The 23,054-nt window shown below is 38.5% G+C and overlaps 1 protein-coding gene across 21 annotated transcripts in view; it reads right to left on the reverse strand.

The window, feature by feature from the left end:
• Positions 1–23,054, reverse strand: part of DTNA (dystrobrevin alpha) — a 310,433-nt gene that overhangs the window by 59,783 nt on the left and 227,596 nt on the right. For 13 of the 21 annotated variants that reach the window (XR_012157223.2, XM_073331259.1, XM_073331257.1 and 10 more), the window contains 5 exons: positions 18,068–18,173; positions 15,949–16,115; positions 13,243–13,367; positions 7,833–7,913; positions 5,267–5,356 (listed from right to left, as the gene is read on the reverse strand). Coding sequence is in view for 19 of the 21 variants with exons in the window: in XM_073331259.1 (XP_073187360.1) it covers positions 5,267–5,356; positions 7,833–7,913; positions 13,243–13,367; positions 15,949–16,115; positions 18,068–18,173 (569 nt within the window). In the remaining 2 variants the exon portion in view is untranslated. Of the gene's footprint in view, positions 1–2,957; positions 3,013–5,266; positions 5,357–5,672; positions 5,825–7,832; positions 7,914–13,242; positions 13,368–15,948; positions 16,116–18,067; positions 18,174–23,054 lie in introns of those variants that run through there. The other 8 variants (XM_073331258.1, XM_073331263.1, XM_073331270.1 and 5 more) reach the window with 4 other exon arrangements.

Consider the following 23,054-nt stretch of genomic DNA (forward strand, 5'->3'; position numbering starts at 1 on the left):
CCCTAAATGTTTTACCATTCACTGGGTCAGATGCAAGAAAAGCAGCAGCAAAGCAATGACAATGAACAATACTGTTCCAAAATGACTATATAATGGGCAGGTGCCGGCACTAAAACAGAGCAATGAACATTATCTGACAAAGGAAAGAACAAGAAAAAATTCCCCTTCTGAGGTTCTGAAAAATGGCAGCTAATTGTAATTATTTTTATTAAAAACATCTAGTAGAACATCTGAAGTGAATCTTTTAGGGTCAAACTTTCAGCTCCAGCTTCCAGTTTGAGTGCCCACTATTGGGTGGGCAACCGATTCTGCCTACAAAAGCGAACTTACACCCACTTTGTAGAACATCTGAAATGGCAGTAACTGATATTGCTAGAGAAGTTCCTGACCCTCTCTTTTTACCCTTCTGGAGGGAATAACCCTGGGAAAAATTTTAGTGACCTACTGCCCTGGGGGATTTCTAGCCATGACACGGTGACATGACTTGATTTCTCCATGCACTGGCTCCATCTAGATGACAAAAAGATACTTTTAAAAATCAGGTAGCTAACATGGTTTGAAACACCAGTTAAACACCCCTCAGTGGTGAGATTCTGTGCTTCATCACTAAGAGGGGTAGCACAAAACTTGCAGCCCAGGGTGGCTTGAAACCATCTTTGTGCTCTCCCAATATGGGGCTGGAGAAGGCTCCAGTGTAACTTACGCTTCCCTGGAGCAAGTTTGTCTAAGTTACAGCAGCCGGTCTCTCACTGCCTATGGACCACAGCACTGACCAAAATCTCTACAATGCTACATACTGCAGCCCCACCCTTGATGCCCTCCCTGTCCCATGGCTTGCCAGAGGGTCCACAGAAGACTCTCTTATTTAGATCATCCATATAGAAGTATAATGTTTTAAAAAGCACCACAGAGCCCCCAAAAAGTATCTTTTAGGGCTGAACTTTCAGCTTCCAATTCTGAGTGCCCACTATTGGGTGCACAACTGATTTTGCCTATAAAAGTGAGCTTACACCCATTTTTCACAGGGAAATTGGGCAGCTGGATGCCCAGCTACATAATTCATGAGCCAGACGTGGGATTCACAAACACAAAACAGGTGTCTCCTATTTTTGCATGTGCAAAATGGGAAAGTAGACTTAGAGGCCAACTTGAGGCTATGGGGGATACTTTCATAAGTGCCGAAGTGCTAACTTACCCCAGCTGATTATGGTTTTCAAGGGACCTTATATCAGTTCAGACAGGCAAAGTGCAGGTGAACTCCACTTTACCTCCAATACATCCCCTTCTGACTACACCAGGATCGGGAGAGGCAACTGTCAGAAGAACAAGTTATGTCATTTTATACTAGCTGAGAGCTCCTCTATGCCAGCAGAATTCTCAGCAGGCCAGTTAGGGCCAGATTCTGCCACACTGTGCCCCTCCTTACTCAGTGCAAAGTGGACAGAAGATAGGGAGAGAACCTGGCCCTTTGTTTATAGCCAGTTAGGTGCCTGGTCCTGCAAACACTGAAAGACACACTGAAAATGTGCATATTTGCAAGAGTGAGGTTACTCATGTGTTTAAGGATTTGCACAAGAAAGCCTGTGTCTGTCAGTTTCCCACATATGTGAGGCTTTTACACAACAATGGGAAGAGAAAAACATTTGTAAAAAGAAGAAAATGTAACTGCAAAATCACAAACAGCTGTGGAACTCAAGGGTAAAAGAAAATCAAACTTATAAATCTTTTTAAATTCACTAGATTTCAAATTGGTTGTGTCCCCACCCTCCTTATTACACAAATCACATGTTTTATCAGACAATACAGTACACTACATTATCTTTCTACCTCTTTCCATTCATCTTGGAAGTGCTGTGTTCTGTTCTGCATATGCTAGACAAATATAGGACCCAGATATCCTCTCATCTCTCTCAACAGATGTATAGATGAGAGGATATCTAGGATGTGCATTTATCTAGCATAGGTATCTTAGTACACAGTATGTATATACAACCACACATCCACTTCAACTCTCCGAATTTGCTCATATAGATTTAGTAGAAAAAAGGCAGCACAGGGTGCATCAGTGTGAAGAAGCATGAGCAACAACGGAAGTTGTGAAATTATTAAGTACTGTATTTCCAGTAAATATATACACATGCTTGAGAACTCCAGGATACCATACATTATAAAGTATAGCTAAGAACACTGAATACAAAAACAGAGTTTGCTAAGAGAGGAAAATGAGTTACTAAAAAATGATTTTCCACCAAAAGGAGGGGTAAAAACCTAATTTTGAGCAGAAGTAACTTCCTAAATGATCTCACATTTACACAGATGGCACCATTTTTAGGTTGTATTTAGCTATATACACAATCAGAATTTACAAACCTTTCCATCAGCAGGCTGATCATTGGCCAATTTGACCAGAGAATTGGCAAGAGGATTTCCACCCTGTGTTGAACAGAACATCTAAAGACTATATATAGTTCAAGTGACCAGACCTCCAAAAGGAGGTAACTCAGACATCACCGGTAGCCAATATACCTTAGCCTAACCTTTGTGTGTGCTTGCACATGTCTGTACTTGACCTCATCTGCCCCAATTACTTCTGCCTAGAGGGACTATCCAACACCTTTTATATCCTGTTTGGAGTTAACAAGAGGCACCTGCCACAATGACTCAACAGTAATTACCCTGTGACTTCATCCAGGATTTGGGCAACTGATACCACCATGACAAGTTTTAATCTGACACACAATTGCAGCCAATTTAAAGTTAATCATAATGTGTTGACTAGCTCCCATTCACTCCAGTCCTAGTTTTTTAAAGAAGGAACAACTTACGGGGGGGGGGGGGAGGGAATGTAGTTAATCATTCTGGTACTTGCCCCTTCCCCAAGCCCTGTACACTGATAATTCCAGGGAAACAGATATATACAGAGAAAGAAAGAGCAAGAGAGCTATTGCACCCCTCACCATGGTTTCTGAACACCTTGGATCAGCACCAATAGACCGCAGATAGAGTGCAGAGCTACCCAGAGGAAAAAAATAAATAGATTTTAATTAAGTTGAAACAGTGTTTAAAGTTATCCACCCTGAATTGGCCAACAGGCTCTGTAATGCCCAATTTACTTATTTTTACACTAGGCCAGATATTCAGTTCATTGAATTTATATGGGTATTTCCCACTGTACATTAACATTTCCCTGATTACTGCACTACAAGTGAAGCCACTAAATTATTTTGCAGCCCTCCAGGTAGCCCCAGATCACAACAAAAGAATGTTAGCCAAGCAAGGAAAATATAGGACTTGTGGTTTTAATTATTTGTGAGTTGGCAGCACAACTAATGACTATGTTTATATCAGATGGTCACAATGTGTGCTTGGTTATTTGTTCCCTATTTTTAAAATATGGTATTTGAATGTGGCTCCTGCACTGCACAAAGAAGAGTAAAAAAATTATCTGAGCACAGTATTTTTGATACATTTTATAGCTACAAATGGCACCATTGGTGGTACCTTATGACAGATTTCACAGCTGGCATAAGGCCTACTCCAGCTGCTGCTCTCAGATGGCCATTGTGGCCCAAACTAGGACAGTTTAAATGAATCTAAGAGGGGCTTTTGTTCTGGGGTGGCTTAGAGAAACTAATAGATCAGTTGAAAACTGGTTGAATCAAAAACCTGAATCTGAACACCTTTGAATGTTGGAAAAGCTTGATTATGAATCCAAACTTCATGGCTCGATCCCATCTCAAATAGCAGACAATGAAAAACATCCATTTTATCTTTCAGATGTTCTTCATAATTTTTCTTTAACAAAGGTTTGCTCCTTCCCAGTGCATTTTCTCTGTCTCATTTAATCCAGCAATTAGGATGACATAGTGATGAATGTATGATGCCACATTCATTTCTGTAAGCAAAGGACTTTGATGTCATGCACTCAGGATTCTAGATGCACTGGGGGATGGAGCAAACTGAGAAGCTGGTTCTGAAGGAGAATGCTTGCACACTAATACAAATACTCGAAACAACTGCAAAGGGAATACTGAAAATGACGGACCATATAAATTGCCTTTTGTAAAAAGGATCTATTTGTGTGAAAATCTTTCTTCAAAGTTACAAAACTGTTTGAACCAGACCACAACACACATTAAAGTGACCACAAATTGGAAAACACAGCCTGTGGAAAACAGTCAGGATAGCTTTTAGGGTTATGATGATCAACTAGAGATTCAGTGGTGAGTTTTTACAATTTTGACTGAAACATGAATCACTAACTATTTAGTATTAAGCTGGCAGACTTGCAAACAGACTTTTCAAAACCTGTTTTTTGATGCATGATAGGAAAAACTTCCCCTAAGAGGACTGATTTTACCAGGGCACTAATAACAAAACCTAAGAGAATGAGTGAAGGTGCTATTACTACTCTAATATGGATCGAGGAACATGGTATTCAGAAAAGCAGCGTCTCAGCACCAATGCTTTCTCCCTGTAGAATAGCTGATGCTCAAGGACTGATTCAGAAAATGAGAGGTGACTATACTCCACAGAAAACAATTTGGGAGACTGGTCTTGCCCAGCTGCACCACTTCCTTCTTTTGTACCAAATGAAACAAAGCCTCATTCAGATTGTTAAAATGAGAGGGAATGGTGAAGAAGGGTGCGGTGATCAAGCACCTGGGCCTGATCCAAAGCTCAGTGACTTTAGTGGAAAGACTCCCATTGACTTCATTAGGATTTGGATCTCTCCCTTTGTGGACCAATTTGACAAGGAACGCAAAATATTCCTGTTTGGAGCAATGGGGGAGGAGGGGTATGAGGAGAAGGAGAAAGGGGTATTGTGGAATTGATCCAAAGAAGTCACCAGCAGCAAAAACCCTGGAAGAGGAAGAACAGGATCATTGTGAAACTTGGGATGGTTTTCAACCTGTTATGTGCTTCTCTTTCAGGCTCCTGTGGAGTGTGGAAAAGCAGCGGTACATACTGAAAATGGAAATTTAAAGGTGTACAGGTCCGTTTGAACAAAATACATGTGTCATACATAGTCCTATTTAGAGTTATTAAAACATTTGAAAGATTTGTGCTGTGCAAAAGCCAGAAAGCTTTGCAAACTCTAAGGCCAGTTGTGAAGTTTAATCAAAGTCTAATTAAAACCACGTAAGTCCTCTATCAATAAAGGATCCTCCTTTAAGAATCTTTGGTAATTCTGCTAAATTGCTAATGATTTAGTGCATCAGCTATTGAACTATAGCTATTAGTGGTTTAGTGTTCTCATACTGACCGTGAATTGTTGTGAAGCTGATCTACATACAGCTTTATAAGAGAATGCTCATCTGCTACAGGACTGGCTACATTTATACCCTCAAGTAACCTGAATAATTCAAACAATGAAACCTTGTTAATATCCTATGCAAATACACAAATTAGCAGGCTGACAGTGGAGTCAGTGTGTTCAATTCACAACCATTTTAGATAGAATACTGTTTTTTTTAAACAAAATAAAAAAGATATGATTCAAATGAATTAGGGTTGAAAACAAAAACAAGTTGCAATGCAGAAAGTTATGAGAGGCTTAATATAGGATATTATTTTACATTTCAGGGCATTGTTAACTCTAAAATAACCAGGAATGTCCATGACATCACAAGAACATTTCATAATAGAAAGATGCCATATTATCCACCTACCAAAAGGTCTATCTAGAACTCTGGCTTTTAAAATTCCTCATGTCCTGCAGGGCATTTTCCATTGATAAGTCCTGATTTCATGTGTAAAGGACACTCCCTTCCTCCAGGAGAAAAGGAATTCTAAAGTGCCAGAAATGTACCTTCATTTGATCCTGATAATGAAAGACAAGGACTTGAATTAACAAAGAAACTAAAGCAAAAAAGGTATCAGTAATTCTTTGTATAAAATGAAAGATGTAGCACAATAAATACCACTGTAAATATTGACAGGTTTCAGAGTAACAGCCGTGTTAGTCTGTATTCGCAAAAAGAAAAGGAGTACTTGTGGCACCTTAGCGACTAACCAATTTATTAGAGCATAAGCTTTCGTGAGCTACAGCTCACTTCCTCAGATGCACGATATGCATCTGAGGAAGTGAGCTGTAGCTCACGAAAGCTTATGCTCTAATAAATTGGTTAGTCGCTAAGGTGCCACAAGTACTCCTTTTCTTTTCACTGTAAATATTGTAACTAAAAATCATCTATTGGGCACCTGTCTTAAAATACTATGCACCCTGCGTTGCTGATTGAGCATTGTGATTTCTTGGTGGCTGCATACACTTTAGTAACAATGATAGTTTACAGATAACAAAAAGTTAATTATTAGGAGAGCAAAACATCTTTATTCTTGAGACTATACTGTAGTGTGATATACTTTGGCTTTGTTTTCAGTCCTGAAAGAATAACCATGAATACCTATGTTACCAAGATTATAGTTGGTAATTTTAGGTCTCTGAGCACTGAAACCTAAAGCAAGAGCAATTCAATCAGATGCAGCCAAAGGTTACACTTTGCTTACCTTCTCCATTAGAGTGAGAAGTGCTTCTCCTTCCAGTATCCTGACTATGACCATTTACTTACAGTTTTTTTCTGTAGATTATGTAATTGGTAGTAAATGCTGCCCAGATATTTTGACTGCTTGGGCATATAACGGTGTATGGGGTTACATACCCCTTTTCTCTGGGAACGATGTGTTTAGACTGTTCTTTTCTGCTTTGTTTCCTAAAGGGCCACCCTATTTCAAGACACTTCTTTCTTTGTTGTGGCCTTTAATCATAGAATATCAGGGTTGGAAGGGACCTCTCTGATTTGTTTAACAGGTAAAGGAATGTCTCAACATCTTTCCAAACATTGACTTAACATGGTCCTGCCCTCTACTGGCTGTATGAGTGAGCCAATCAGAAGCCTTGAGGTCACTACTATATTTGCAGAGTAGTGCCAATGGTTAAACTACATTTCTGGGCCATAGGGGGATTGAGTCAATATGTAGCTGCAGTTTCATTCCATTTGGTATTCTATGTTACAAGGCTTTGCAATGAATACTATAAATGAACTTATCAAGTTCAGATCTGGATTTGAATTCTCCCCCCGCCCCAGTTCAGGGGTGCTTGTTCCAGGTGGTCTTGACTCAATTCAATCTCTAGTAATACCAAGTGAACACTGGGTATAAGAAACATATCCATGGATCCTAAATATACTCTCTATATATTACATAAAAACTATCCTGACCAACTTTTATAAGCCCTACGCAAAATTTTAAATGCTTGCTAGATTAATTATGCAGTATACTAAAAATTCAAGGAATTCCTTTTCTTTTACTTATCCTCCAAAGAGTTTCTGTGATCTAAATTAGAACACCAAACTCATTTCCATTAATGACATGGCTGAAATTTTAACTCAGATCCCCAAAGATAACAAGTTACTAACTTGTTAACGCAATGTGCACCCTCACATTCCAATTTCTACTCCCTGCCCAACACTGCCAAATGACTTAGGATCTGAGGTCCAATTTTCAAACATCAGCATATAAAAATCAGGGTGCCCAATTCTACATTTGAGCATTAACAATGAAAATTAGGCACCCAAACATGCACTGTAGCATCTTAAGTGCCCATGTAAGCATGCCAACATGGAACTGGGTGCCCAAATTCAGGGGCACGCATTTAAAATGTGGCCTTCCCATCTGAATAACTGAAACTCAATCCACAAAAGGTTGGAATATTTCTGAGACCGTGTTCTACTAACATTTTCATTGAGTAAAATGCAAAGAACCTAACAAATCGGGGATTTATTTTCCATTCACGTGAGTTGTTTTAAAAGTAAGAAAGGATGAGCTCTCACCTTCTGTTTGTGAAAGTATTTCCTGAGGGAACAGAGTGGGAGAATAGCGTATCATTCATGCTGGTTACAGGTCTGGGAGGCCTAAAAGAAGGCAAAATAGCTAAGCATATTTTATTTGTATTTAACAAACCATCAGCAACAGTATTTACACAGAGATTAATGATATTCTTGCTCACGGTAAAGGGACAGCAAATATCTTCTGCTATAAATAACCAATCACTCCAAACTAAAGGGTTATTTGTTTCTTTTAAAAACAGGGGATAAAAAGCCATAACAGGAATGAGATAGATGAACATCAGGTTTTTATATGTTCTGAGGCACATTTTGAGCCATTTACTTGATTCTTTTTCCTACTCTGGAAAAATAATTTATTGTGCAGAATTTTTACCAAGTCCACTGAAATGCCCCATAAAATATAATTAGTACAAAAATGGCGAACCTCTATCAACAGACTTTAAACCCCTGCTGCCATCTCGGCTTTAAAATAATGTACTGTAATCATTTTAAAGGGACATTGTCAACTTAAAAAAAAATACATTGACTTTTCTGCCTGATATGGTTACTTACTATTGTTACTGAAACTGAGATTAGAGGGTGAAAAAAAATCTCATCTTTTTGCAGTTTGTTTAGTTGGTAAGATACTAATTGCCTGGGAATTTTAAACTGGAAATTTATGTATTGCCAGTGAACAGCGGTATTAGTTAGCATTTCATATCAGCTACATGAGATTTATATATATTCTGCATTTTATTCTTTATCTGGACAACGAAAACACTGGACTATTCAAAGATTATTACACACTTGGTGCTGGACTCTGCTAAACATTCTTTGAACAACAATGAAAATGTACTAAAGGAGAACAAAATACTTACCAGGTATCTCTTTGGCAGCCAAAATGAAATTGAAAAAAAGAGACCATTAATAAAGATGGCATTTTGAAATGTATATGGATAAAAACAGGCCATTGTTTTCTTGTCAATTCTCAAATCAAGAAAACTGGCATTGAAACCAATTCAGGCTTTGCCAGGGTGAGCTCCTTAAAGCTACTGCTGCGCTCTGCAGAGTATTTGTCATCACTTTTCTCAAGTTCAGCTTTAACACTATGTGTGTGTTTAAATACACAAAGTGGACATTTGGGGTGACAGAACTGTGTATAGCAGACTTTTTAGAAAATCAAGGACAAATTCTAATCTTGGATGCATATTTTTTAGCTCTGCAGCTGTTTATGGAATTTACAACTTCCTGAGTATATAGAGGTTGACCCATGAACATGGAACAGTCTTGTATTAAAAGAACAATACAAGTCATATTTGTTGAAATGTCAAAAAAAATTGAAAAAAATCAAAAACAATCAAAAACATTTCAAATTTTCAGAATGAAATGTTTTGATTTTTTGATTTGAAATGACTTTTCTTCATTTTGAAATTTACTTACATTTTATTTTAAAAATAATTTAAAAAAGCTGAAAAAAATAACACATTTTATTTTGGGTTGGATAAAGTGTTTCATTTGACCCCAAACAATTTTTGTTTACTTTTTGGTACTGCAAGGAAAACAAAAACATACATCAGATATTCAGACAGCTTTATATATAGGCTTGGAAGGATTAGATTAGAAACATTGGTAAATGTCCATTTTATTGTACACACACAAATGAACAAAAAATATTTCCATCTATAATAATGGAAATTTATAGGTGGGCAAAGAAAGAAATATGCTGCTTGAGAACTTATTAGCATTTGATTTAAGGATATTTACCTTGTTTATTTTGACATGTGATGTAGAGAATTTGAGTGTTAATGGTGACAAATCTTTAACTTTTTGAATCTCCATATCTATTCTCAATAAATAATTGTTGTCTCCCCCTTTAATTTCCCATAACCGTGAAAATGTAAATTGATAAAAATAGAAAAAATGCTTAAAAATAAACCAATATTTTTAGTTATTATAAAAAAATAAAAATAAAATTCTGCCAAGCCTATCTACCTATATATATTACTCCTGGGAGAATTCTATGCCACTGCCCAATGCAGAATTTTGCAGAAGTTTCTTTGCCCCTATAGAAATGGGCTGCAGCGCTGCTGGCCGCCACTTGGGGTCCCTGGACCTGGCATAGCCCAGCTCACACATAGATGACACTGTCAGGGGGAGAGGAGGGAGTTAGAGGATTCCTGGCAGCTACAGTTCCCCGCATGCCTTAAGGGAAGGAGACAGTGGCGCGCAGGAAACTCCACATAAGCCCGAGACTCAGCATCGGGCTGTTTCTCCCTCTGCCTCCCTGGACTCTGAGGGGTAAGTGGTGGGTGTCTGGGCTGGGGGTGCCACGGCTGTGCTCTGGGGGGAGGGGTGCTGTTACCTAGGCTGGGGGGACCTGACGACTGGGTTCTGGAGGGGAGGGGTTGTGGGTGTTTGGCCCCCTGGCTGGGCTCTGGGGGCAGAGAAACAGGAACTGGGTTATCATAGGGGCTTCTTTAACTCTCCACTCCTGGGGGAATTTGTGTTTGTCTCTATTGTTACAGACATACTTGCTGACAGGTATTTTGAAATAAATTACCAAAATAATTGAAACTGGTGTGATTATGTAATGTTGTTTTGACAAAATTTGCAGAATTTTAAAATATTGTGTGCAGAATTTTTAATTTTTTTGGCACAGAATGCCCCCAGAAGTAGCATATAGTGTAACATACTAAATGACAAAATTATGGATGAGATTTCCGAAAGTTTTCAGTGCTGGCCTCATTGACTTCAGTGGGAGCAAAGGCAGACCACTGTTGAGTGCACTTGAGAATCTCACTATGATGCTAGTTATGCTATTGAATCTCTTTATATTTGGGGCTTTTTGGTTGGCAATTATGTTTGTGGTAGACAAGAATACCACAAAAAGGCCCTGCATCAGCTTAAATCTCAGTCATGAGATTCCCCCTCTAGGACTATCATAACACACATTATTATTTCTTGCATCATTGTGAATGGTCTGTAGACATGTATATTTGATATGTTTTGCCTTATATTGCAGTTTCATTTATAAATGTTGAGTTGGGTCCATAACATTGAAAAATTAGACAGATCTTTGGCTCTGGGTACTCCAAGATGAGAAGGGGTACAATGAAAAGGAGGGTTACTACCATTTTAAAAAAATCACAGCAATACAGAAGGTCTCTGTCCTTATTTAAAGTAGCAACTATTGAGAACAGAGGACTCCTTTGTCATAGGAAGTCTACCATTAAATGTATATGGAAAAAAATCCCTTTGCTTGGATTCTTGCCCAGATCTGTTTCTCCTGATACCTTTTATCTTCCATTATATTTAAAAATAAAAATTGTGCCAGCAAGACGATATTCTCAATGAGTTACTGTAGCATATCTTTCCCCTCAGTTAATTTATGTGAATTACACTGTAGAGCCTGCTATTTCCACGACTTGCACGTTTTTCATTCATCATTATACTCAATACAGTTATATTGCTTTCAATTTAAAGTGAGAAACTGTACTATAAAACAAAATAGATGGTCTCTCATCCTCATATCCATTCACACTAAATTATATCTATGTATTTAGAATGAAGACTAGATCCTAATTTTACAGCAAAGATTTTGGAACAGATCCTATTCAATTACTGTATCTTTCCCTTTGTTTGAATTCCTTCATAATAATCCATGTTATTTGCTATCTAAGAATATATGTTTGCAGTGTTGCTGCAGGGTACTACAATCATTCTGTGAAACAAATTTATTTTAAAAGGTTTTTCATTGTTGTTGTTTGAAGTGGTGTTGTAGCCATGTTGGTCCCATGATACGAGAGAGACAAGATAGGCAAGGTAATATATCTTTTATTAGACCACGTTGTTGGAAGATGATCCAACAAAAGATACTACTTCATCTACCTTGTCTCTCATGTCAGAATACAGGTAGATCCTCCTACTGGAGCCAGTATTAATGTCCCACAATCAAAAACTCTAGATAGCATGAGGAAGAGGCTGTAATTTTACTTTCATGATCTCTCTTTCTATCTCTCTGATGTATGCCCAATTTCTGCATGTGAAATTATTATCTATCCATCCATGTCTCTCGGCTTTTATACCATGCTGATCATCATGGTATCTGAGCAAATCCATCTAATTCTGTTTCTTGGTACAATCTGCCACTATTCTATCCTTATGATCAAAGCAGTACATTTATTTTAAGAGATAATCAGTTGTAACCATCACACAAAATTAAACATCTGTCTGAGATACCTCACATTTTAAAAAAAGAGGGACAGTCGTGCTGCGTTGGAAAACTCCCATTATGACCACCCAAAGACCATCATCAGCATGATTTAGTTTTAAAATGTCGAAGCAGGTTAAGAAAGGGTTCCCACAGCCTTTATGGTTTTTGCCTGCACTGCTTCAGTCAGCAGCATGATGAAGGTGGTTAAAAGACTGACTTTTTTTTTTTTAATAACAATGCTTGCAGCACTTTTCATGAGAAGTATTTTAAAATAAAATGTCTTTAAAATCATTTCAGCACATCTAATTGCTTTGGAACCTTTTTCCAATTGTTACTTTAGTTTTGCTGTGAATTCCTGGGAAAGCGTGTCACTTTTAGGTCAAATGAGACCAAGAAAGCACAGGTCACCAGAGAAGTCAATGTCACCTAACCAGATGACAAATATTTGATCTACTACCAGCCCAGATGGAGGCCCTTCAATGAATGCATATCATCTGAAGTGGCAATTTCCCCATTGTATGCAAATCTAGCCTTCTTTCTGCTTTGACCGGTAGGGAGGAAAGCATGACCAATTGATAAACTTTAAATAAAAAAAGAGAGTGAAAGGGAAAACTTAGAGACAAACTACAATATTGAGTAAATTAAAAAGGATCAATAAACTGAAATCCAAGATTAGAATAAGATGAAAATTCAGCTGCATTGTTTTAAGACTTGATGGGTGAAATTCTGGTTCCATTAAGTCATTGAGAACTTTGCCATTGACTTCAAGAGGGCCAGGATTTCACCTCTTGTCTGGCACCTTAGTTCAAGACAATACAGTGTTACGTTGAAGTCTGGAGACTCATGAGAATAAATCCAGAGAGCTGAATCGTGAATATATCTAAATGTACTAAACCATGAAAACTACACAAAATTTAAATACTTTCACTCTCTTCTCTCCCCACTTATGACTGTGTCCCATATCTGTGTCACCTGTATGTATCACCATCCATATGTTTTTTCAATAGTTTAAATGTGGCCTGGCACACCAAGGTAAATTCATGCTAACAGAAAGCCCCTTCTTGTGATTTTATACAAAGCAGTTGATTCATTGCATGAGACATGAAACAGCCATCATGCAATGCCTCCAGAGCCATTGGAGATACAGTCTGTACATGTCAACTGGAACAAAGGTTACTTTCTCTACAGCACACAGATACTTACACAATATGAGCCAGGTTTAGAGGTTTTTCAGGCTGGTCAGGGAACATTGGGTGCAAAGGTTCACGACTGGAAGCACAGCTTAAAGACTTGCTAAGTGCATTAGTTAGCTTCTTAGCAGGTGATTTCTGGGAGGAACAAGGAAGGTAAAAGTAATGTGGACAAGTAAGGTGCAAATGGTTGTTACATTGAAACTACAGGAAGTGCAAAACAAAACCTTACCACTTACAATCAAATATTCTTAACTTTTTCCTCCCTCCACTCCTTTCTTTAGGGGTCTAATGAGCCAAAGTCCATTTAGGTCAATGGAAAGATTCCCATAGTCTTCAGTGGGCTCTGGATCAGGCCCTGGGAGATGCTGTTTATTCGAAGGTAGTGGCATGCATACAAGCCAGTGCACTATATTTCTTCCCTCTCCTCCTCACTAGCTGTTTCACTAGCTTTCTTCATTCTTTAGATGTTTTAATCTACAGCTTCTCTCTTGTCTGCCTTAGAAGCTGTTGCCTCTGCTACAATAAGGGCAAATGAAATTTCATACACAATACTGATGGAGTTTCATGGACTTGGAGACAGAAAGCTAAAAGAAGAGACTGATCAGTTTTTTGGGAAGCAATGAAAGCTTAACATCTCTGCTCTCACTGTGTAAACACCACGCATTTGAATCCTGGGATCCCACAAGTCTTCACAGTGCAACACAATGTAATGCTAGTTTTAAAGCACTAGGACAGCTACATCTTCAGCTTTTATAAACATAATGACATATTATAGACAGTGAAACTCTTTTATAATAAGTAATCCCCAGATAACAGCTTCATTCTAAGTGAAGAAAGGATGGCTGTGTGATTGTAGCATAGGGCTGTGAGTGCTGGGTTCTGCTCGAGGTTCTGCAACAGATTTCCTGCATGACCTTGGACAAGCCAGTTAAATCTCTCTGGGACTCAGTTTTTCTATCTGTAAAATGGGGTTAATACTACTTCCCAATCAAAAAGGGATATCAAGCTTAAGTTGCTAGAGTTTTTAAAGTGCTTTGAGATCCTCACAAGGAAGGATATTAATTATTTTTATTTCTGGAATTATAAATTATACACAACAATGAATCTGAACAATTTAGGACTCTCACTCTACTTTATTATAAATGGAGTTTCACTCTGAATTCACCATAATTGAGTTCTACTGGACATCCCCAGTATACACACGCACCCGAGATATTTGCATGAGTTAGGCACACCCCGGGTGTGTGCATGTACCTAACTTTTAAAGATTAGGCCCAATATATAGAACATTCATACACAGGGAGTGTTAAGGCCATTGTTATCAAATCTGCTTTGAAAGAAACACACCCATGTACACAGCAGTAAGGCAATTTCAGATTTGAATTGAAATATTCCAGTCAGAAAGTAAACAACATTTGGGCAGTAGGGGCAACTAGACATGTATTCATATGTTGCTTTTTATTGAGTCTGGCAAGGTTTTGAAACAGTTTTCAAGTGAAATGACCAGATTCCTTCCCTACCATTGCAGCACACTTCCTACAGCAAGATACATCATTCCACAAATACACTGTCTGTTAAGGGATGAGAAAAAGATCCAGGTGGCACATACTTTTCTATCCAGAGTCTAAACTCAAGTCATCTATGTCCACAAAGTGAGAGCCCAGAGGGCATTTGTCCACCTAGATCTATTGTGAGGCAGAGTAGAGTCATGTGCCTGGCATACTGATCATCAAACAGTATTTCTTTTATAGTTAACCCTTGCTTGTTTGGTGCAATATCATCATCAGGCAGGCAGCTACTTTCACAGAAGCAGAGTTTTAATTGTTTTAAACATGGTTCTGAAAACTTAGGTTCAAACACGTGTCCACACACACACTGTGGTCTGCATCCTTCCTGACTAAAAGACCACTCCTCTCCACGTACAATGCACCACTGACACCTCTGAGATCAGCTGAAGTGCCTCTGCTGACAGTCCCCGGATTTGAATTCTGAAGATGGCATGTTCTTAGTGTTGGGACCTCTGCTGGAAATTTGCTTCTCCTTTGGCTCTGCTAGAGCCCAGATTTCAGGGAGAAGTTGAACTATTTGGTGAAGCATTTGTGCCAGCTGCGTATAAGCGGTGGATTTTTTTTTTAACATGATGTAAAGGTGGGTGGTTATTTTTGTTACTTAATATAGGCTGTATGATTTATTATGGATGTAATTATGTTAATGTACTCAAATGCTATTATAATGGGAACATAATACATATATATTGAACACACAAACTTAAAATACTTCCTAAAAAAAGAAAAGATTTCATGGACAGCTGAATGATACTTCAGTAGTCCCAATAATTTCATTTACATGTAATCATTAGCATATGAATCAGAGAAACAGAGAGAAAGCCTAACAAATAGTAAACTATGGGTCCTTCAAAAATGGAAAAACTTACTGTGAAAATAGCATTATATTCCAACACCCTCCTGCAGTTGTCCTGACATCCAGCACAGTATTAAACTGTCAGACTGCTCAAATCCACGCTCAGAAGAGAAATTCTTGTCTCAGAGCTTAATGGTGAACAAGGAGCACAACTGTGGATTCTCCATACTTATCTAAATTGGCCACCAAAGTTTTATATTTTGCTATATAAAATGACTGAACTGGCCAATTCCTACTCCATCCTTGGGATTCTCTCTCTAACTGCTGGAGTTCAAATGCATGCACCTTCCCTTACCCAGGATGTGTATTCTTTCATTTGGTGTTGGTTGCTATGGGAACCACTAGCATGTCCCCTCCAGAAGCAGTCCTGACAGAGCTGGTAATTGTGACACTGCTGGCATCGATAGCGAAATCCCATCATGCTCTCACTGTGGCAGTAGGAACACTCAACAGGGTGGAAGACTGTGGGGGAGAGAAATTTAACAAAACAAACAAAAGAAACAATAAGAACAAGATTAAGAATGAAGTCCCAAATGGTGACTGAATCCTTCCTTTGTTAGAAGTAATTTTCAACATCAAATGCCATTCATGGTCTTAGGCTGAGGAAAATATATATGTGAAAACTTCACAAGTCTTTTGTGGGTCTCTTCCAGGGTACAAACTGCACTTGCTTCATTCCCAACTCCAAATCCTTTATCACTTCTGAAGCAACATGCACAGTTCCTTCCTACAGCCTCAGAAACATGTTTAAATTACAAAGCAAACTGAGCTTATTGTAGAGGAAATTAGGAGGAAATCTACCTTGCTCTAATAGGTTTTTATTGTTATCATTAGCAGTTGGATTGGTGAGCCTAAGGGTCAGGGGTCAGATTTTCAAACACGGTGCCTAAAGCTAGGTGCCTAAATCTATATAAAGGCATCTAGATACCTATTTTAATCACCTACGGCTGATGTAGTTAACTAACCACATTTAGACAGATGGATATGGATTTAAGCACTCAATGTTTAGTACCCACATTTGAAAATCTGGCCCTAAGAATGGGCTCCATTTTGTCCACCATTCCAACCAAAAATATATAAGGAGGATTTGTGTCACCTGGAAGCACTGCCCTAGAATATTAGGCTGATCTATGGCATCTTTTACTATTCATGCTGCTACGAGCTGTGTTTTTTCCCCCCACTTGGCACTCCCATTGCCTCTGCCCGTCTCTGCACACTGCAGCACGTACACTATATTTACCTGCAACTGAATACATATATGCATTCCCCCTTTGAAGCTCGTTATGCTCTGTAGACAGCTGGGAGGGAGCACGAGAGGAAATGAGCTGGCAACACTTTCCCAATGACCTCTGGTAGTAAGAGAAAATCCTCTGCACAACAACCCTTGTCCCTCCTGACTAAGGAAGTGAGGCTCTTAAGTTTATTTTCAAACATGTCTGCTCCTTGAGCTAGCAGCTGAGCCATTAGACAGAGTCTCAAAAGAGAGAGAAGATTTCCCCCCCGCCTACCAAGGGAAATATGGGGAAACAAAATTGTTTGTTTTTTGAAGATTTATTCATATTGTTAATTGAATGTTTAAATATAAAGGCTTAACATGTTTCCTCAGGTTTTATATCTTCCATTCCATCTAGATCCACAACATGAAAGGATATATTGTCAATGACATTTGCAAAGGATTAGATGCCAAACTCCCCTTAAGAACCATGTGGAGGAAATACCGTGTTAGGAGCAGGTGTACTCTGCTCCGACAGACACTGAAAGTGTCCTTACTATTATGTATCCTTTTCCTGTTTAAGGTCAAATACAGGTCATTGTGCACAGCAGAAGCAGATGGTTTTGCATAAGAGAACTGTGTGGGAATCTGCCAGAACTATTTGGGAAAATACATAGGGCTTGGAGGGGTGGAGAGAAGATGGCACGTACCCACAGTACTGGGGTCCTTCTGTGGTTGCGACTGCAGTTTCAGTGCTGCGACAGGGTCTGCATTCTGCTATGGAATCTGGACTTAGCCTGCCAGGTAGATTGTGTGGGAAGGAGCTGCCTTGCTGTTCCTCCTTTAGTGCTGTTATGTCATAGCTAATAAATGTCACGGTCTTTGATTTTACCAAATGTGTGTGTGTCACGAGTGGGCCACCTACTGAAGCTCTCTGGCTGTCCAGGGCATCAAAAGCGAGGAAAAAATTAGGACAAACTCCAGAGCACAGCAAAAAATTAAACAAGGCTACAAGTGGAATGAGTGACACTAAGCCATCCTATTTGATTAGCAGCTATAGGATGGCACCTGGAATCAATAACCTCAGTACAGTAGCTCTTATGATGTCATCCATAAACTGAGAAGCTCATCGTATATAGCCTAGATGTCCCCATTGCAACTGCTATTCTTTAACTAAACTTGGTGAGCAGCCATCACTTACCATTTTCAACATTTGCCAATCGATGCAGGAGTGGTAACCAGACCAGACACTGTGGCGGGGGGTCAGACATGAGAGTATCCAAGAAAGCATTTAATGTGACTTTTTTCTGCTCAAATAAACACAAACACACACAAAAAATCAGTAACCACAAAATCAGGGTGACTTGAACATGTTTTTATAAAAGCACTTGGGAATGAAGAAATGAAGTTCTTAAATTTCAAGCCATAAACTGAGAAGAAAGTGACACTGCCAAAGGTTGTAAAAACAGAATATGAAGGTGTTAGTGGTTATAATGTCTGCCACCTGTAACCAGCAGTTCTCTTCATGGAAGGAGTTGATGCCATTTATTAAGTAATCACTCACTTTAAGGGTTCTGACCTAAAGCTAGTCCCCCAAAATACCAAAGATTCTTCCTGAATACATCCGTTTCCCAACCTGTCCATATTACTATAAGGCATTGGTCCTATCTAACGCACATGTGTCAAACAAAAAGCCATTCACATCCACAGAGTGACAGACACCACTCCAGTATTTACCAAAGTTAAAAAAATGAAAAGACAAATAAAGACAGTGATTAACATTTTCAACAGTGTATACATTCCATTTTTAGAAGTGACTTAGACACTTAGAGGTTTAAGTCCTATTGTTTCTCATTGAGGCTGAGACTCCTAAATGACCCAAGTCTTTTTGGTTTTGGAGAATGGGACATGAGCATTTTTGAACTTTTTTAACTCAAATCTTACTCTAATGTTTAAGACCTGTACACAGATTCCTCTCTGAGATGTGTCCACTGTTAAGACAAATTCTTTACCTTTTAATATAGTTCTCATAGTATGCAACAGACTTACTGACAGTAAATCTTACTGACAGAAATTAAGAATTAATGCCTTCCCATGAAGAAGTTGATCATATATAAATGTTGAGTCCTGTCTGGAATATTTGTAGATAAAAAACAGTGATATTTGTTTGTATAGGTTATTGCATTCATTTGGATCCCAAAGTGCTTCCCAGACTATATTAACTGATTGTACAAACCATCATTTTTACCCATTAGTGAAATGGCAGCTGTTCAATAGTGCACAGCCTCACTACACAGAAGTTTTAGGAGTAGAAGTAATGAAGGAAGCTGCACCCTGTTGTAACTGCAGAGGAAATATATACAGGCAGCATGTAACCATCCCAACTAACATTTGTGAAAAGTGTCACGGGATATTTAATGAACAGAAATAGCCAGAAACTCAAGTTTTTCATCTCATTGAATGACAAGACCTTTCTATTTCAGGTCCCCTAGAAATACAGTAATCCCCAGTTTTTTGCTATTTTAAAGTGTAAATGTTCAGTGTAAAGTGTAAATTTGTAAATTACAAATTTAATCTGAAAGTCACCAATAGTAAACAAGGAGCTGCATCAGTACCAAAAATTAGTCCATATCAATAAACATGTTAATAGGATGGTTAACATCTGTTTACCATACTCCTGCTCTTCCCCTCATCTGAGAATGAGTGATTTCTTCCCAAATAAACAGGAACTCTGTGCTGTTAAGCACCAGCTCACAGAATAATGGATTTGCCTTTTAGGGCTCTACTGTGGATGCTGGTCATGGCTTTGCTGACCATTGCCATCAACTTATGTCACTATTAGCAGCAGCAGAGCTGAAAAGAGGAGGAGATGGGCAGAAAGAAAACTAGTGAATGAAAGATCATCCAATTTCCCATTTCATAAATAATCAAGTAGCGTAAAGTGTTCTCTCTGCTCCTGGAGAGGGACTACGTTGGCTGCACACACAGTGGTGCTCTGAACAAGCAAACAGATGCAGAGGCAAGCACAGCTCTTCCACAATGGAATTCTCTTTGGAATGGAACTATAAATAAGGCCCCAACAAATTCATGGTCCATTTTGGTCACTTTCACGGGCATAGGATTTTAAAAATCATGAATTTCATGATTTCAGCTATTTAAATCTGAAATGTCACGGTATTGTAATTATAGGGGTCCTGACCCAAAAAGGAGTTGTGGGGGGCGGGTCTCAAGGTTATTGTGGGGAGGGGTATAGGTGTTGTAAGGGTACTGCTACCCTTACTTCTGCGCTGCTGCTGGCAGCGGCGCTCCCTTCAGAGCCGGGCAGCTGGAGAGCAGCAGCTGCTGGCCGGGAGCCAGCTCAAGCCAGCTTCAAGCCCAGCTCTGAAGGCAGAGCCACCGCCAGCAGCAGCACAGAAGGATGGCATGGTGTGCTATTGCCACCCTTACTTCTGTGCTGCTTCCTGCAGAGCTGGGCCCTCAGTCAGCAGCCGCCACTCTCCAGCACCCAGTGTATAGTGTCATCATATGTTCGGCTGCGTGTGTTCTTTCTGCATGTCACAATGGCTCTAGCCAGACAGTTCATAGATCAGGCTCCAACTGAACTGCCCAATAAGACCACAAGACTTGGTTTAGTAGCGAAGGCACTGGCCAAGCTTACTGCTAATGAAGCATGGTGCTAATGTCCCGCCTCAATGGTTACAGGTACACAAACACATGTGTGCCTGTGACAATGAACCAGCTCACTCAGTGGTAGGACTTTCCACTGCCCCTTGGCCAGATGTAGGGTTAAAGTGAGGGATCCCAACATTTATAGACTGAGAAACAATCTGGGATAAACAACTTACGTGTCACCTTACACGTTTCATGACCTGTTTGTTACCTCCCCTTGTTCTTTCCTCCTGAGTCAGACAAAACATTCCTATTCACTACGTGGCTTTGTACTTTTACTCCTGTTTTAGACAAAATATCACTACTCAGCACTTTCGTCACACCATTTGATCGTGTACTAGGTTGGGGTGTTCTTGTGCTGGCCAACTGGACTGTGTTCAGTGTGTTTTAGCAATGCTAGAAATACTGGTGCTGAGTCTGTGTACTGGACACTGACTTGCTGGCAAGCATCTGCTTTTGACAGGGCCTGACTGTTGTTCATAGCATAACTTTTGCTGACTTTGGTTCACGCCTCAGACTTTGCATCAGGCCCATGCTTCAGGTGCTCTTTTTCTACTACATTTCCTGACTTTGTGTCTTTTTATGGGGAGGATGTTTACCCATTGTCCTGGAAAAACACAATGCATGGACTGAATATGACCCAGTGGACTAAACACTACTATACACTACCATACACTACCTTACACTACCATTCACACTTTTATGCCCCATCTGTCCCTTGGTCTGCACATTCCCTCATATGACCGATAGATAGATTTTTCCAATTGTTTTTAGTTCCTTTATGGTAGGCCTGGGAACGGTAGGCCCGGAACTTTGATTGAGGAATACAGTGTTATGATTGAGCTTTGGGGGCACGCCCAAATAATTAACATAGAGGGATAATATGGATATGGTATTTGTATTAGTAGGGTGTGTATATAAATATATATATGTGTACATATGATAGTACCTCATATCCAAGCATAACAATCTTTTTCCAATCTGGTGTTGTAGTCTGTCCCTTTTACTCTGGTACCGCAGATAGCAACACACTCTTATTAGGGAAGTTACAATTACCAGCTGCATTATTATTAGTAGTAGGTTGAGTATTTTGAAATACTGGGATAGGCATTATTACAGTATGTTTCACAGTGCTGTATGTATAAGAAGTAAAACAGAAATCTGGAGTAGTGACGTTACAAATGAGGCCTTTATATATAATTTTTTTGTAATTAGTTACAGTACTGCTCATTCATATACACTTAATCTCTCTTGGTTCAGGTGTTCCTCCCTTCTGAGGTTGCTCTTCACTCCTCCTCATTTCTGCTTTCTCTTTGTTTTAAAAGTTATAGTTTTTACACAAACCTCCAACAGATAAAGGAATTAAAAACAGAACACAATAAAGAGAAAACAGGGTAAAAACTTTACTTGAAATAAATCCAATAAATTAATTATTTTAACCCTTCAGGAATGCAACAGCTGAAAATACTCCTAACTTTCTTGACTATACGGTTGCCTAGCCAAAAAAAAAAAAAAAATATGCAGACTCTGCTTCTAATCCTAACCACTGACTAATATTTGAAACATGGGTTTTCCCTATTCCCATATAGCAGGGTTTTAAAATAAAATTAATATAAAATAATGTAAAATGCCTTAAACTACTAAATTAATACAACAAATTTGGCAAATAATATAAATGTTTAAAACTTTTAATAAAAATTGATAAACGAAAAGGTGGTAATTTCCTTATTTAAATATTTAACTCTTTTGCTTACCTGTTTGTTTTCTTTAAGATATCGTTTTAGTAATTAAGCTCTTAATGTCTTATCTTGTATAGTTAATAGAATTCTGTCACATTTGTTTTTAATTGTAAGTCTGTCCTGTGTTGTATGTTGTGTGTGTCACATAACTGCTTTATTATTATTTTGTTGCAACAAAAAAGTCAATTTTGTACTTTTCCAATATACGTGGTACCACACTGTTTTAATACTATGGTTGGTGTAACCATCATAATATTATTAATACCAATTTTTTTTGCAAAGTTCAAAAAGGTCTTAGTTATAAATATATGTACATCTATTTCTGCTGCAACAAATAATGCAATTGCAAACACAAAGGACTTTCTTTTACTAATCACAGGATTTTTATTTCAAAGGAAAAAATGTAAGGGGAAAATCAACATTAAGGCAAACATAATATTAACAAAATGTCAATTTTGTATTTGGGTTTTATAAACTTCTCTATGCTTCTATCAAGTATTAAATATACAGTTATAAAAATATTATAGCAAAAATGCTAAAAATTTAACAATGTATGCTTTGTCCTATTATGTTGCAAAATGTAAAAGCTAAGCAAACAATTTCAACAAGTTCCTACCTTTAGCTCACAAACACAACAAAGTGTCATGGAAGTTTAATACTCAAAGTGTTTGCATAAACCTGCATTTAAAATTTATTTTGGTTTCATTTATATACTTTTCTTTTAGGTCGTGTTAAAAGGAAGTAATGGTTGTTAAAGTTTGTGCTCCTAAATAGTTAACA

Source organism: Lepidochelys kempii, chromosome 2 (genome assembly GCF_965140285.1).
Source record: "Lepidochelys kempii isolate rLepKem1 chromosome 2, rLepKem1.hap1, whole genome shotgun sequence".
NCBI lineage: Eukaryota > Metazoa > Chordata > Testudines > Cheloniidae > Lepidochelys > Lepidochelys kempii.